The following is a 16,824-nucleotide window of genomic DNA, read 5'->3' as shown; positions in this document are numbered from 1 at the left end:
TTTTTTTTTTTTTTTTTTTTTTTTTTTTTTTTTTTTTTTTTTTTTTTTTTTTTTTTTTTTTTTTTTTTTTTTTTGGACGTTACACACCATTTGAAGTTGTACCCTGAAGACGAATCTGGTCCACAAACAACAAAGAAACCTGTTGTTGTGGAGTCTTACAACGAAATTGTGTTTCCTGATCCCTTTGAAAACTTTTGTGCTCGTGTTCAAAACCATCCAGCTGTTGTTGTGCCTCGGGAGAGATGTGACACCAAGGATCATCACCTTAATCAATGGTTCCTTAATTTCTCAGAGGCAGACGAGCTGCTAAAACTTGCAGCTGCTCGCCAACAAGTAGGAATATCTTGTTTCTTACATCCTTCTCATCTAAATCATATTTTCTCCTACGTCTTAATCTTTCTCTTTCTACATGTTGAAATACTTTAGCTTGTAAAGATAACATACTTTTGGCATGTTATTATCACACCATAATGATTAGCTCTATTGTTAGTATAAGTTTGCATGATTTTGATAGTCTTCATCATCTAGTTGGTCGTGGTGTGATAATATGTCAAACTGTGGAAGGTTGGAGTCCACTTATCATTGGAATTTTCTGGGTTTTGGTGCAATTTATTATGAAGTTTGATATGATGTGTTCATCCCAGAGGCAGATGCATTGTAGTATGTACTTGTTCTGGTTACATGATGTGTTAATTCTAAATTGAGCATGATTAGCTTATCCTTTCGTTTCTGGTCTCATGAACAATAGTCTGCTGGTAGGCTCATGAATAAGATTGTAGATTCCTATATTAACGTTATTGTTGATCTACTAGGTGCAAGCTCATATTGTCAAATTGAGAAGACAACTCAGTGTGATGGATGGACTACCTCAGTTTTCTAAACCAATTGCGGGTTATGAATTAACTGCTGCTAATGGAGTTCATCCATGTAATTAGGGTTTACCTGCCTGTTCTCATGGTTCAGGTTCATGTAAACAACAATGTTTTTAGTTTTTCTTTAGCATCCATGCAGTTAAAAGTGTTGTTTTGTTTAATTGAAGTAGGATGGGTCACTCTTAATACTATCGTTGTCTCACTTATGGCCCAACTATGCTATGTAAGCACCCATATGGTTTGATCCCCCCTCATCCGTATTGAAGAAAGTGAATACGCACGGCAAAGAAGAACTAGCAATCCATTACAAAACCCAAAGGGCCAAGAAGATTGCGAAAAAGAAAAAAAAAATCTAGTGGGAAAATATCTGAAAGAAAGAATAGTTACGGTAAATTCCCTTCATGGATTAGTAGCTAAAAATATCAAACCTTAAGCCTCCCGTAATTTCAAACTCCAAAAAAATCTCCAAGAGAGTCTGCTATTTCTTTGTTGCTATCTTCCAAAGAATAGTTAGGTCTGCATAATTATTTAGCTTTGGATCAAGACCTGGAGTCTAAATAATTAGTAATAGTTCAGAGCTTTTCTCATATCCTCTTGGCAACAGTTCAATGAATAAGTATGTGGTCAAGCTCCTCCTCTTCATCTTCTCCTCGAACATCTTTTGGGGTGAAGTGAATGTCAGCTTGTGAGTATCACCCTCACAAAAGCAAGATACCAAGGGAAGAGTACATTGTTCTCTGGTATTTTTACTCTTTCCATAGGAGATTGTTAAATAGTCTGGCAGGGATAGCTCCTTGGACTTAGAATCAAATCAGAATGGCAGGTAATTGAATCAAAGTGATCCAGCTTCCACTCTTTGGCCTGGCCTGAAGTCCTGAAGAAGCTTGAGAAGAGCTCCAGATGATTATAATTTATGATCGACAATTTTGAACCGAGAAAATAACATGGCTGTTAATAGTTCCTTTTTCCTTTCTATTTTCTCTATACTGAGGAGATTAATGATGCCTACACTCCCCTACCCCCCGGAAGAGAGAGGGAAAAAAAAAAAAAAAAAAATCTTGAAGGAGAATATATAAAAGTTTTATCTTTCACTGTTGCACTGTTTAAGATTTCCTTTTCACCGAAGACTGGAGTAGTTGCCTTCGCTTTGTGCTTAGTAATCTTGTTTTTGATATGATAAACATGGTCGTGAAATGTTCATCATTCTTCGGGTCACCATGTGCTAAAAGGAAGTTGTCTTTTGTTGCTTAGTAATATTGGCCTCTGTTTCACAGGTCTTAGTGACAATGATAGTTTATCCTTCTTTCTCATTCCATCTTTTATATACTGCTTGCAGATTGTTTTGACAGCTGTTTCTATGGATAATGGCTATCTATTCTCGTATTTATTGCTTCTTGCTGCGTTAACATCATTGCATTGAAATAAAACAAATTTCAAGCTCAGATAGCTTTAGTTGATGACATTATTGTAAACCTAAAGGCTCCCATTTGTATGACCCACAATGAATTGAAAAGCCTGCTTTTATGAAATTGCTTAATGCAGTTTGGTGCTCTACCTATTTACCCTGATAATTTTCAATAGGGCGATGAGAATGCGAAAGGACCAGAAGGTTAATTGTGCTGTCCTACGTTAGTTGGATTGACAAAGGGGCTGTTTATAACATAGCCGACGAGATTGCTTTTGAGCCTTGGAACATGGGAAACTGAAGCAAGTCAGAAAAGTAAGTAAGGCTGGATATGTGAGTGGTGCTCACATAAGATGAACTCTTTTTATTACAACTCTCTAGTAACTTGAACTTGTGTATTTCCAGCATTTGGAGTGCCACATGGGTGGTCTTTTGATGTGGAGACATTGAAGGGAGCTGGCTGGAGCATATGACATAGTCTTAACTCAATATGCATTCTTTCGACTCTCAACATTATTTACTATTAACATTTATAGATGCATTTCACATACAGGTAACAAACAGTCAAGGAGTATGACGGTTTTTGAATCTTTCAAATGTGCCAACATCTGCAGGACCGATGATTTGTGGCCTCGCCTTGTGCTAAGCTGAGCTTTCAAGGACCAACTTCTGTATTCCAATGGACAGACCAGTGCGCATTGAATTAAGAATATAGACACAGTTTCGTCTCCATGGTCCACTACCAAAGTAAGGTACTGACATCAAATCCATCCTACTTTGTGCTCGAAAATAGAACCGTTTGTCCTGGACTTGGACCACTCGGCGACAGAATTGGAAAACAACCCTCTTCTTGTGCGGATTCTGTCTATACATAGACTCAAGATTTGGGTTGAACAGGTGGTCCAATCAGGTACATTTCTTAAATATTCTTATTTTCAATCTGGTTTCATTTTCCCCAAAATATCAAGATAAAATCTCAAGTTTGAACTTTGAATTCGTGAAAATGTTGTTTTCTGTCAAAAATATTCCTGGTAAACTGGATTACAGGCTCTCACGTGGAAAACATGTAATATAACGATTTTGCCTTTCATTTTACGGCACGTCTTAGTTATAATGCTCTGGAAACCCCGAAATATTTGCCTTCTGCTTCCAACTTTCTGATTAGCTGTCTATTTGTAGGATCTCTATGTGTTTGTATAAATATATTTTGTAGTTTTTTTTCTTCTGAAGAATTGTATTTCTTAGATGAGTTGTTCCCAAACGAAATGAACAATCAATAACTGTGGAGCACTTCTTGTAAATAGAACAGGCTGAGAGTCGTAGATGTAGACTGGTCATGTGGTCCAACGATACGATACAATTCAATTCAATTCAATGCCAACTTAATGAATACACACTCTGTCCGACTTATACGTGTGGAGAGTCTCAATAAATAGTCAAAGCTATTGAAGTACCTTAATGAATTATATTGTACAGAATTCGAGACAAATTCTAACACTCGTGAAATCTATCCTTATTATTTTATCAATTTGTTCCTGTTCTCCTTGGAAAAATATTGGCTTGTAAGTGATTTTTAATTGGAAAACGTAAGATACAAATGAACATTCAAATCTATATAGAGGTTCGGAGCTGGTAGGTTGTGGATTTTTTTTTTTTTTTTTTGTCATTATACAATGTTCTTACTTTCCTCTGATGTGGTTTCCAGATATTGAATTTGAACCAATTCAAGAAAAGGGAGAGAGAGAGTTGTAGCTGACCTGAGGAAGTACAACAAGTTTAGACATTTATTTTTTATCAAGAAGTCAGAGGTTCGAATTCTACGCTCTACAAAGGTTGTTGACCGAACTTATAAAGAGAATGTGGAGCTGTGTGAACATTCATCCATGGCTAAGGGGGGCCCATGTTGTGTGCTTAAGAGAGGCAACTGGGTAGCCAGGAGGCCCACTTGGGTTGGCATATGCAACTCTTGCAGTACACAATTGGCTTAGAATTCTTGTGGTCTGTGGTTTGCTCCAACATCTCACATGATTTTGTTTCTCGTTCTTCTTCCTCTTCTTCTTAAATACATCTTTCAAGTCCACCCCTTCAAACTGAATCTCTCTCATCATCAATCTATATCTATTTATCATATCTTTTCCTCCCTCCCACCAGCCACAAAAACAAACAACACACAAAGACACTTCGTACTCCTTTCAACTCTTATAATGGCTATCAAAAAGGCTAATCTACTTCACCCATCAACCTCCTTCAGACATATTCTCCGAAGGTGTTCGAGCTTCGGCATGCGAAATGGCTGGAATGAAGATGGCGACCTCCCCGATGATGTGCCAAAGGGCCACTTTGCTGTCTATGTTGGAGAAAACCGAAGTCGGTACATCGTCCCGATTTCATGGCTGGCTCATCCACAGTTCCAGAGCCTGTTGCAGAGAGCAGAGGAGGAGTTTGGTTTCAACCATGATCTGGGCATCACCATCCCTTGTGAAGAGGTTGTTTTTCGCTCCTTAACAGCCATGATCAATATCAGATGAGGTCGCAGAAAAACAAAACAGAGGATTCTTTTTTTTCCCTGCAAGTTGGTGTTTGGATATTTATTGGAAAAAGGAGTTGGAAGGAGCCAAATTTGCCCTCCTCCTTTTCTGGAATAATTTCCCCCCGTTTCTTAAACACGTTGAGGAATAACCATCTTTGATTTATATATATTGTAAAAATTTGGTTCTGCAATTTGAAAACTGTGAAGCTATGCATATATTTACTATTTTTTGTTTCCTTTTGAGGTCGCTGGTTCGAGATGAAATGCTAGAGCCTTGCAAGGAATATGCTTCTTTCATTTATTGTCTTGTGTTCTTCATGAATTTACCATTAATGATAGCTGAAAACAAACCATTTGATATTTACTAATGTGTCGCTCGAGATGAACTCTAGTGAAGCATGATCTAGCGTTGGTATGATTCTCGACTCTATACACTCAAAGTTAGTATAAAGTATGAGTTTGTGTCGAGGCGAACTAGAATAGTATCACGTATTCTTTAGAAAAAGAATACATTGTTAGACATTATTGTGCTACTTCTGATGATTCGTACTTGGTAGGCAGCAAATTATGCAGGAGTATTGTTTTTACATGTAGGTCCAATCGTGTGGCTGTGGCCAAACTTGTTCTTGATCAGCATAGGCCTTGGCTGCCAAGGCCTCACTTGAGTGCACTTGAGCTGGAACTTAGACACATTTCCTCCAATTATTTGGTCACATGGAAAGCTCTTTTGAGCCATACATGTTAATTTTGAGCCAAACGTGTTTCTGTCATGGAAAAAAAGAACTTTCAATTCTTAGTTGAGTATTAAGCATTCTCTCAAGCCTAATTTGATATTATCCAAACACGTCAACATCATTTCTAAATTTAGTGCGACGTCAAATTAATAGCTTCTTTATTCATATCTTAATATGTTAGAGTGAAACTTCAAGTCGAAAATTGAGTATAGAGATGTTAACTGAACTTTGATTTTACGCAATATCATTGTAATGGACTTCTGATCCGAAATATGAAGCTGATCATGATGTCTATTTGGTTTACAAGTTTGCATAACGATTCTAAATGATCCATGACTTAATTTTAACTTAACAAAATACTAGACCGTTATATGCCGGCGTTTTGAAACTTTAAAACCAAATAGACATAAATCTCAAAATTCGAGTCCATCAAATTACAATGTGAACCTAAAAGAAGGAAAAAAATCAATGCACATGGGGGTGGGGCTAGGGATGTCCATACAATGTGGATCATTCCACCAAACAGTGCATATTGTATACCTTCCGTGCTTTGCCCGTCTAAGTATGTTCTATCAATAGCCGCAGAAGACGACTTTTATCTTCCCTTAATTATTGGCTAACTCGCCTTTCATCCTCTCATTAACTTCTTAATCCTTATCTTATAATTCTACGACATTCTCACGATCAATTTTAAAGGAAATTTAAGTCCCACATTCATTTTTCGTCCGACATTATAGCTTCATCGGACTTTAAACAAGATTTGTGTTCGTCAACCGAACATCACTCGTGCAGAATCCAAATTTGTTCGGTCACACACTAGGCCAAGTCATTCGGCTTGACCTTGTCTCTGGCCAAGGTCTCTCAATGCAACATCGCATCCTGTTTGTCATCTTGGTTTCCAATCAACATGGTCCATATGTCTTGACGTCATCGCAAATCAAGAGGTGTCACAATCAAATGAGTTAATTTCGGTGATTAACTTTTTTTTTCTTTTTTTGAAAAATAAGATAAAAGTTTTGATGAGTTATAATTGCTTATACCAGAACTCCTACCCATAACAAGCAACAAAATAAAATGGGTATCCGAAAGGTTAAACCGTTCACATACAAAGATGTTTCTAGAAATAGACATCCAAATTTGACCGTTATGCCAAATTAAAGATCCATATTTAAAAATTTCGCCACGAAAATAGATAGAGATAATGAAAATGACATGATTTAGGACAACATTCTTTGAGACTTTTGAAGTAGTTTGGAGACCATATGTCTGTATGGGGTTGGCTTGGCTTGGCTTACCCCAAGTTTGTAGGGCTCACTATATGTCTAAGGAGACTTTATATTATACTCTTTTTGGTCATGTGGGTTTCATTTGGGGGCGTTCCCTACCACACATCTTTTGTTCAAAACCGAACTTAAATCTTTGGATTTTGACCGTTCTGGACGAACTCTATGCCTATAGTGATTGTTTGTTTACGATGTTTATTTGTATTTTGGAGTGTCCAAAAAATTCGATGATCCAAAATATTCGATTAACCCAACTCAGTTATGAAGTTATTTGAATTGGGTTGAATTCAAATAAATGAAAATTTTATGAATTGCTAACCTAAAATTTTCAAAATATATATTATAATTAAACGGTTGAAAAATAAATAAATAAATAATTTATTGAAAAAAAAAAACAAGAATTTGAATGATAAAATTTATGGATTAAAAAAAATTGGAGTTTTTTCAAGGGGAGGGAGTGACAAAAATATTATTTTACCTTAATAATGAAATGTCAACTTTAGGTTAAAAAAGAATCTATTACCAACCAGGCAACAATATGGGCCAGTAGTCTAAAAAAGCCCAAGTAGTTGGGCTTCGACTATGTCTTAGAAATGGTCCAGCCGGTTTCATTTTCAATGCAGGCAACATTATGGGCCGGTAGTCTAAAAAGCCCAAATAGTTGGGCTTCGTCTATGTACTATAAATGGGCCGTCCAGTTTCGTTTTCTATGCAGGCAACAATATGGGCGAGTAGTCTAAAAAAGCCCAAATAGTTGGGCTTCTATTGTGTACTAGAAATGGGCCGACCAGTTTCATTTTCGTGTGATATAAATTTATCTAAACCCTAGATTTTTACGTAATCTCTGCGGTAGCGAACTGAAAATCTCCGACCTTGCGGAGACGACATGGGAAGAGTTATTCGTGCTCAGCGTAAGGGAGCGGGATCCGTCTTCAAGTCCCATACCCATCACCGGAAGGGTCCGGCCAGGTTCAGAAGTCTTGACTTCGGCGAACGGAATGGCTATTTGAAAGGAGTCGTCTCTGAGATTATTCACGATCCTGGCCGTGGAGCACCGCTTGCTCGAGTTACCTTCCGCCATCCTTTCAGGTACAAGAAGCAGAATGAACTGTTCGTTGCGGCTGAGGGTATGTACACTGGCCAATTTGTTTACTGCGGGAAGAAGGCAAATCTCATGGTCGGAAATGTCTTGCCCCTTAGGGCGATTCCTGAAGGTGCCGTCGTTTGTAACGTCGAACACCATGTCGGTGACCGCGGTGTTTTCGCTAGATGTTCCGGAGATTACGCGATTGTTATCAGCCACAATCCCGATAACGACACTTCCAGGTTTTTCTTCAATACTTGTGCTTGAAAGAGTGTTGTTACTAGTAAATTCTGTACTTGGATGATCAAAATTTGTTTACCTTTCACGTTTTGGAGTGGTGTGCTCTGGAGATGATGTGTCTGAGAGGAGGCATGGGGGAGCGATGGTAATAAAGGTTTAGTGTTAGAAATATACAGCGGACTGAAATAAGAATCTTTTGGTCGCCCCTCTTGCCTTAATTTTATTCGTCCTAGCAATGACATTCCAAGCATCAGGCACTTACCAGATACATGGGCGAGGGTGGGCCAACAACATGCCTTACCTCTCGCCATAATAGGCTAAGTGCGTGATTGCACCTTAGAATGCTGGTTGGGAACTGACTCAGTCTTCTGCGTATGCGGTCGTTGGAAGTTCACAGATTAGGATTTGTGTGCGTAAATTATTTGCTATGAACAGATAACTGCACATTCCTCGGATGTGGCAGTTGATTGCAGCTATTTCATATGCAAATGAAGTCTTATGTTCATTTTTAATTACTACCAGGATCAAGCTTCCATCTGGTTCGAAGAAAGTAGTTCCAAGTGGGTGTCGTGCCATGGTCGGTCAGGTTGCAGGTGGTGGTAGAACTGAGAAGCCCCTTCTTAAGGCTGGTAATGCTTACCACAAATTCAGAGTGAAGAGAAACTGCTGGCCTAAGGTCCGTGGTGTTGCAATGAATCCCGTCGAGCATCCTCACGGAGGAGGTAACCATCAACACATCGGACACGCCAGCACTGTCAGGCGGGATGCACCTCCTGGTCAAAAGGTTGGTCTCATTGCTGCAAGGAGAACTGGTAGACTGAGAGGACAAGCAGCAGCCACTGCTTCTAAAGCTGATAAAGCTTAAACAGTATTATAATTTAGATTACGACTTGGTTCCTGAGGTCATTTCATCTTACTTCCATCGTTCAATTTGTGTACTCTCCTCCCCCATTGTAACTTTTGAGAAAACATTTTTTTGTTCGGGTGCTTACATTTTGAAATTTTGGTTTGGTTGTTTTCCCCTCCCAAACATTGAGCCCCTCATCAAAGGGATTTATTCTGGGCCTTTCTCTCTTTAAGCCCATCCAAGTTAAACTAAATTAAATTAAATGAATAATCCCTTGTCTTGGAAAGATATATTCACTTTGCTCGAATGCTAGTTTTAATAAAAAAGAGAATAATGTAAACATGGATTATTTTATTTTATTTTATTAAATTAATTATTTAGAATTTATATGTGAATTTTTTTTTTGAAAATTATGATTTTTTTAATTCATTCTTACCGTCCTGCTATTTCTCATCCAAAGAAAAATTAAATTAACCTTCTATTTTGTTAAACGGCCCAAAAAAGCCTGGGCTTCAACAATGTAGCGAGCTAGTTTGCGGGGTTTTGATTGATGGGCCTGGGGTTCAACGAGTTTGCGGGGATATGATGGGCCTGAGCTTTTAGTTTGCGGGGGCTTTGATGGGCCTGGGCTTTAACAATATAGCGGGCTTCTAGTTTGCGGAGATTTGATGGGCCGGGCTTCAACAATGTAGCAGGCCTTGCGGGGATTTGATTGATGGGCCTGGACTTCAACAATGGAGCGGGCTGCTAGTTTGCGGGGATTTGATTAATGGGCCTGGGCTTCAACGAGTTTGCGGGGATATGATGGGCCTGAGCTTTTAGTTTGCGGGGGCTTTGATGGGCCTGGGCTTTAACAATATAGCGGGCTTCTAGTTTGCGGAGATTTGATGGGCCGGGCTTCAACAATGTAGCAGGCCTTGCGGGGATTTGATTGATGGGCCGGGCTTCAACAATGTAGCAGGCCTTGCGGGGATTTGATTGATGGGCCTGGACTTCAACAATGTAGCGGGCTGCTAGTTTGCGGGGATTTGATTAATGGGCCTGGGCTTCAACGAGTTTGCGGGGATATGATGGGCCTGAGCTTTTAGTTTGCGGGGGCTTTGATGGGCCTGGGCTTTAACAATATAGCGGGCTTCTAGTTTGCGGAGATTTGATGGGCCGGGCTTCAACAATGTAGCAGGCCTTGCGGGGATTTGATTGATGGGCCTGGACTTCAACAATGTAGCGGGCTGCTAGTTTGCGGGGATTTGATGGGCCTGGGCTTCAACAATGTAGCGGGCTTCTAGTTTGCGGGGTTTGATGGGCCTGGGCTTCAACAACGTAGCGGACTTCTAGATTGCGTAGATTTGATGGCCCTGGGCTTCAACAATGTAGCCGCGGGTTGATGGCCCATGTATGCTTAAATGAAGTTTCAATTCCTCGATCTGTCCGCCTGTGTTGCTGAGCAGACAGTAATGGCTCTTTTGCAGACGAACACTTGGCATCGCATTTCCACAATCCTCTTCTTCCTCGTATTTTTGCTGTATGGCAGAGCCTATTGTATCAGAGGTCCGAGTCGTATCGTGGAATCTAGCAAGATTCCATCCAGCGATCAGTCCTTGAAGACCGCAGTTTTCGCTCTCGGAAGTTTCTGGAGATCCGAAGCCGTCTTTGGTTGCTTGGATGGAATTGTCCGGACCACCGTTGGCTACGCTGGTGGTTCTAGATTGAATCCCGAGTATCGTAGCTTGGGTGATCATGCCGAGTCTGTACGGGTTCGGCTCCTAACCTTCTTTGCTCCTTTATATCTTCTATTTTTCTGATTGCTTAATTCCCTGCGTTTTGAATGATGTTGCGGACTTCATTACCTCAGTAGATCCTGTCTATACGTTCAATTATATTGTATAAATACATCGTGGCGTGTCATTCCTTCGGTGAATTTAGCTTTGCAATCTTGTTTTGCTTCTGTGATTGGATTTACTGTCTTGACATTCTTCTTAAGAGAGGCATGAATCGGGTTTAAAGTGCTTGATTATCACTGTTGTGTTCATTTTAGGGGGCCTTGTCGAATTTGTTCGTCACAGATTTCTGATGGGTTCTTTCATTAATATTGATACTTTTGGATGGTATCACTTGCCACTTGTTTTTTACACGCATTCATTGCTCGGTTAGTGTTTATTGTCCTTTGTTTATAATGTCCATTCATATATATATTTATTGAGATTCTTGGAAAAAGGACTATTTGTTGGTTTCATTACATTACATTACATGTGTGTTTGGATGGGATTAATTATTTATTCATGCTTTGTAATTCTCTGCAGGTCGAATATGATCCCAAGCTTACTAGTTTTAGGCAACTCTTAGAGGTTTTTTGGTCCAGTCATGATTCTAGGCAAGTGTTTGGGCAAGGTCCTGATGTGGGCAAGCAGTACAGGTATATTATAAATTCTAGCTCATGATTTAAACATAATTAACCTTAGATAATGGTGTTACCAACTCTTTTGTGACAGATCTATTATTTTTACTAATGGCACTGAAGAATCAAGACTGGCTGCTGTCAGCAAAGAAAAAGAACAGCTGAAGTCGAGAGGAAGTGCTGTGACTACGCAAATTCAGCAACTTGGAGCATTTTATCCCGCAGAGGCTGAACATCAGGTTAGTATCATTGGTTAATAGAATCATTTGAAGCAATTGCCTGACGAACTTTCAGCTTTTAAAATTTCCTGCTTCTTGACATGCAGCTCACCATGAAATGTTACTACTTTGGTTAAGATGTCTTTAGTCCTTTTCTACTTATTAAATTGCTATCCTAGCCCTGTTTTCTTATTTGAAGATAGAGAAAGGTTAGAATAAATCGGTGAAATTCTCTATTTATAATGGAAATGGAAAAAGGAATAGAGCAATAAATGAATATAATAAGATATTTAACTATAATAAAAAGTCAAATATGATACTTATGATAAATCGTAAACCATAAAACGTCAAATATGGTATTTATGATAAGCCAATGGAAGGTTCAATATCATTTACACACCCACCTAGAGTGAAATGTACTCGGGTAAGTGCATTGGAAGTTCAGATTGATGGCCCATCTTGAGCCAACATAGTTTTATTGTTTGAATTGTTGCTGCAACGTGTGGTTAAAATGGATGTCAAATCTGACTGACACAACATATGTTTAACACGCAGAAATTTGAGCTGAAGAGGAAACCCTTTTTGCTGCAATTAATGGGCAACTTGCCGGAAGAGGAGCTTGAGATGTCCACTTTGGCAGCAAGGGTGAATGGGTACGCGGCAGACCTCTGTTCTCCAAAGACCCAGAAGCAAATTGATGCCAAGATCAATGACATTATCAGAAAAGGTTGGCCCATTCTCAGAGAGAAATAAATTCATCTTTGTTCGAAATTCTAGCCTGAATATCAAACCATTGCTGTTGCATTAGTTGGTCTCCTTGTTACTACTGCCCGATCATTGCTAGATTGCAAAAGCCCAAATTGGTTGGGTCATTGATTGAATTGCCACTCTCAGCTTCAATTTTGTGTATCTACAGATATATCATTTATTTTTTTAAAAAAATTCATCATGTAGATTGATTATTTATTTAACAATTGGGATTTTTTTCATTCTTTAAACCTTCGTTTTCCTCTCTCCCGTCTCGGAATCGAGATATGTCACAGGATTATGATTCAGATCAACAAATATTGGAGATTTGATAAGCTCACTAGATGTCATGAACAAAATGTGTTTTGTTTATATGAAAAATATACGTTAATTCTGAGGACGAATGAACGTTCCAAACCTAAGAAAATAACTAAAAAGGGAAAGTGAAAAGTGAAGTTCGAAAAAAAGTGAAGCTCGAATTACAAATTGTTCAATCTGTTCTTTCCTAAGTTGTAATAGCTAAAACTCATCATTAACAAATAGTCTGTTTTAGCCCGTCTCAAGGAGGGTAAAACTCATCATTAACAAATAGTCTGCTTTGACCCATCTCAATGAGGGTTTACGCATAATAAGAGTTCTTACCTTGAATTAACTAACCTAAGCCATAGTCTCTCTTTAAGACTGGTTTAATGGAATTGCGATGTCAAAGAGTTCTTACCTTGAATTAACTAACCTAAGCCATAGTTGGTTTAATGGAATTGCGATGTCAACCTTATCACATAATCATTTATTTTTTTAATTTCTTCAAATCATGTCAGATTATGGAGCTCAATGATGATAGACCCAAGTCAACTTCTAGACCCTTTCTTTTAGCATATCCTCTAGAAGCTATTATATTTACAACGTTGACTTCTTCAAGATTGAAATTTAGGTAATGAAAACATAATGAACTAAGTATTCCGAATAGACTTGAAAACACTGTTCTGTGAAGAAGAATATGACCAAGAATCTACTTTATAGCCAGAATATGCACAAGAATCTACTTTAAAACTATCATCTTCCAGGTTTTACGTTGACAAATTGTCCTTAAAAGTCCAAAAAAGTGATAAAAATCTTGTTTTATCACATGCTGAAGGATTTACACAGGGAACACCAATTATCCCTGCTAATCTCAAACAGCCACTAATACATGCCCCAGATTCAAAATCCCCCCTTGGATATCTTGTTCAAATTCATCCTGAAAATCCTGAATAGTGAAGCATAACCCAATTAAGTCATCCCTGTTACTTCACCACACACTTTCATTCTCTTGGCGTTTTGATTCTTAAATGTGACATCATGTTTGAATTGGCAATTAACGCCATTTCTACACCCTTTTGGGGTATCAAAGTAACTGCATTGTTTCACAATCTTGGGTCTAAAGTTTTCTGCATTCATCTCATGTACCCTTTTCAGAATACGATGATGGTGATTATTTCCATCCTGTCCAGGTTTCTGTTCCTTATTATTCCTCTGGTTTCCATGTTGTCTCACCAAGTTCTTACAATAGTTAAGATCCTTGCATTGCTGACCATTTCTTACTGAACTTACCGGTGCAACGTTCGCTTGAGCGGGAATTGCACCTATTTTAGAATAGTTCTTGAAATTCGGTATCATAATTTTTACCTTGTCGGGATCTGGAACTGGCATGTGGCTGGGGACTGGGGCTAGATTTACATCAGATGTAGGAATGATACTCATCTGAGGAAGAACAGTGGCTACCTTGGATGGGAATCCATTCGGCACTTTCAATAAGCTTCCATTTGGGAGCTTTGGTATCAGATCAGATTTTGGGAAAGAAACTGGTTTGGTCACTGGCTTTGACAAAGATATTGGTGCAGCAGTAGCTAGGGGTGTACTCCCTGATACTGCTGCAGATACTGGGGGAATGTTCGCCAAATTCTGGATCATTTTTGGGTCACTGAAAATTTTAATAAGTAAATTGGTGTTGATCACGCTTCCCTGCTCCATGCTTTTCATTAATACCGTCAATGCAGTAGAGGCAACAGCAGCTACATCCATACCAACATCAGGTAACTTCTCAGTAGGTTTTTCACCTGCAGACGTATCAATCGTACATACGTGTATTGCAGGTTCCAACTGAATGTTAGAAGCTGTAACAGGCATTGAGCTAGTACAGAGGTTTCCTACAGCAGCTGAATCTGGCTCTAACTCTTCGCACTCGTCTTCCTCGATCGGAATGATAGGAACAAGAGGAGTGAAGCTATCATCATAAAGTTCATCCTCAATATCAGTAGATACGGAAGCACTATCCAGCAAAAGAAAGGGAGAGACATTATCAGAAAGGTTGATGTTAACAAAATAATGATCCTCCAAATTGTGTCAAGAAACAAAAGAATGAAATTACCCTGACGGAATAGCAGACACTCGGGGATAAACTACTTCAAGAAATCTCATTTCCCTCAATTTTTGAGATTCTACCTCTATACTTTCCTCTCCTGCTGTCACACACCAGTTGCAATCCATAACAAACTGTACAGACATATTGGAAGAAGTGTTATACATCCGAAAATGATGCAGGACAGACATACATCACATAGCCACTAAAGTGAATTCATATTGAGTGAAGTGAACAGAAATATCAGAAAGAGCTCACCTTAAGAGGGCATCTCCACTTAATCAAAGAGATGCTGGACAAATTAGCTAATTGGGTTCCCGAAGGAGTAACCTCAAATCCAGGAGGGCAATCCTTAAATTCGGCAGTATAAGGATGCAACATCCTGGGAGTTTCTGCTTCGAGATAATCTGAAGATTTCAGGCCAGCTTTTGAAGGACAGTCCTGTGATGAGAATAGCTTCACCTATTTAAAACCACAATTATTCACTCTTACAAACTCATTGGAAGTAAAATCAGTAAGGAAAACCTTTAACTAATGAATATCAACATCTGTTTAATCATTCTGCAACATTCAATTATAAGTATAACATCATATAATGTTCCAATCTCTAACAGTTGCATGCAAGTACATGTTAAAGTAATTTCACAGGCGAAATGATCAATCAATATCCTGCAGCACCCTGTCAAGGCATTGCCTCCCAAGTACCCTGTGACTCTCAGTATGACAATATGTGAACCAGAATGTGTCCATTAAGGTAGAAAATAAGCATTCAGTCAATGGCATCTGAGCAGATGCCAGCTTTGGGGGAAAGATGGCAGAAACAGTGACAAAGTTTGTATTTTAAATGAGTAATGATTTCTGCTTCGCAACTACCTAGTTGTTTTGTCTTCTTTTTCTGCTTTTGTTTATTTATTTTTGGATTACCGCTTACGAACAAATACTTCCAATATTCTGTTAATGTTTGGTCACAAGAAGCTTCAGTTATACATCACAGCCATGTTATACACTTGAATCGAATTGTTATTACGTCAATCTCTATCAAACCATATTCTAGATTAACATCATATCTTCAAAGCTTCCATAAATTTATTGTCGTGACATTTAAGAACGTCTCTCAGATCGTTCAAACTGACTGCGGTGGATTTAATTCCGTAATATGATTTATAGCCCCACTGTTTGGTTGCACAGAGTAAAATTTTAATTACTAGATTCACATTCAATAGTACTTTTTGTTCTCAACGTGACGATTTCATTAGCAACAAGAAATTAATCCTTCCAAATCACAGTATTTGAATTCGTTTCAAAACGACCAAAATTATTGTAATCAAACTCATCAATAACAGAACGTTAACCTTAACCTAGCTTTGTTATGATTAAAGGTATATAGATTTTCATGATTTTATAATAACATCATACTTCGATTAGAAGATACCGCAATTATACCTGACAAAGATCAACTCCATGAGTCCACGAAACACCTTTCGATTTCCTCGGCCGCTTCATCTCAAAATCTTAGATAAAAAACGCTCTAAACTCAAATCGATTCGCTTCAAATACTAACACTAAAGTTCCAGATTAAAGCTTATAGCGAAACAATCGATCGGTTGGGAAGGGTAATCTACTTAGAAACGAAGATTCGTATTATCTGAAGAAAAAAAAAACCTCAATCTTAAAATCGATCCGATGGCACGGATCTGATTCTGAAACTTGTAATCGAAACGAAGACGATGAAAAAAATAGAATGAGATCAAAGAAGATGACGAAAGGAAAATGTGTGAAGATTAAGAAAATAAGGCGCCAAGAAAATCAAGCGCCAGAGATATAAGGAGAATCCCTAGAACCGGTTCTCTCGATTTAATTCCCTTTCCCTTTCCGTAAATGTTCGTGTTTAAATTTCACTTTTGGATTTAATTTAAATAAATAATTTCATTCTCCAATATTTTAAAATATTTTTATTTTAAAAAATTTATCAAACACTAAATATATTTTTAAATCAAGTTTTTTCTTTAGTAAAACATAAATTTAATATGTAAGTGATTTATTATTATTATTATTTTATTATCTTGGTTAA

The 16,824-nt window shown here is 38.2% G+C and overlaps 4 protein-coding genes and 1 long non-coding RNA gene across 8 annotated transcripts; 4 read left to right on the top strand and 1 right to left on the bottom strand.

The window, feature by feature from the left end:
* The first annotated feature begins 2,684 nt into the window (after positions 1 to 2,684).
* Positions 2,685 to 3,658, top strand: LOC111463049. Its single transcript, XR_002713824.1, has 2 exons — positions 2,685 to 3,187; positions 3,246 to 3,658. It is a non-coding gene; the product is annotated as an uncharacterized LOC111463049 (long non-coding RNA).
* A 399-nt stretch (positions 3,659 to 4,057) lies between these two features.
* On the top strand, positions 4,058 to 5,104 carry LOC111463048 (auxin-responsive protein SAUR50-like). The gene has a single exon (XM_023106863.1). The coding sequence runs from the start codon at positions 4,302 to 4,304 to the stop codon at positions 4,803 to 4,805; it is 504 nt and encodes a 167-aa protein (XP_022962631.1). The 5' UTR covers positions 4,058 to 4,301; the 3' UTR covers positions 4,806 to 5,104.
* Positions 5,105 to 7,645: 2,541 nt separating this feature from the next.
* LOC111463573 (60S ribosomal protein L8-3) lies at positions 7,646 to 9,174 on the top strand. The gene is made up of 2 exons (XM_023107567.1): positions 7,646 to 8,150; positions 8,671 to 9,174. Exons 1-2 carry the CDS (start codon positions 7,711 to 7,713, stop codon positions 9,011 to 9,013), a joined length of 783 nt encoding a protein of 260 aa, XP_022963335.1. The 5' UTR covers positions 7,646 to 7,710; the 3' UTR covers positions 9,014 to 9,174.
* A 1,237-nt stretch (positions 9,175 to 10,411) lies between these two features.
* Positions 10,412 to 12,376, top strand: LOC111463359 (peptide methionine sulfoxide reductase A5-like). The gene is made up of 4 exons (XM_023107267.1): positions 10,412 to 10,749; positions 11,296 to 11,408; positions 11,485 to 11,629; positions 12,164 to 12,376. The coding sequence occupies exons 1-4, from the start codon at positions 10,450 to 10,452 to the stop codon at positions 12,359 to 12,361; spliced, it is 756 nt and encodes a 251-aa protein (XP_022963035.1). The 5' UTR covers positions 10,412 to 10,449; the 3' UTR covers positions 12,362 to 12,376.
* Positions 12,377 to 13,289: 913 nt separating this feature from the next.
* LOC111463152 (zinc finger CCCH domain-containing protein 6-like) lies at positions 13,290 to 16,606 on the bottom strand. Of its 4 annotated transcripts, XM_023106987.1 has the most exons (5): positions 16,415 to 16,606; positions 16,197 to 16,264; positions 15,012 to 15,215; positions 14,763 to 14,887; positions 13,290 to 14,663 (listed from the first exon to the last, which is right to left on the bottom strand). In XM_023106987.1, the coding sequence occupies exons 2-5, from the start codon at positions 16,254 to 16,256 to the stop codon at positions 13,625 to 13,627; spliced, it is 1,428 nt and encodes a 475-aa protein (XP_022962755.1). In that variant the 5' UTR covers positions 16,257 to 16,264; positions 16,415 to 16,606; the 3' UTR covers positions 13,290 to 13,624. The 4 variants fall into 4 exon arrangements, with proteins under 4 accessions (XP_022962755.1, XP_022962756.1, XP_022962758.1 ...); XM_023106988.1 differs by having other exon boundaries at positions 15,012 to 15,194; positions 16,197 to 16,606; XM_023106990.1 differs by lacking the exon at positions 16,197 to 16,264 and having other exon boundaries at positions 16,416 to 16,606.
* Positions 16,607 to 16,824: the final 218 nt, after the last annotated feature.

Source organism: Cucurbita moschata, unplaced genomic scaffold, assembly GCF_002738365.1.
Source record: "Cucurbita moschata cultivar Rifu unplaced genomic scaffold, Cmos_1.0 Cmo_Scf00028, whole genome shotgun sequence".
In the NCBI taxonomy this organism is placed as follows: Eukaryota; Viridiplantae; Streptophyta; class Magnoliopsida; order Cucurbitales; family Cucurbitaceae; genus Cucurbita; species Cucurbita moschata.
The sequence above is the reverse complement of the archived record's forward strand: the minus strand, read 5'-3'. Positions and strand labels throughout refer to the sequence as shown.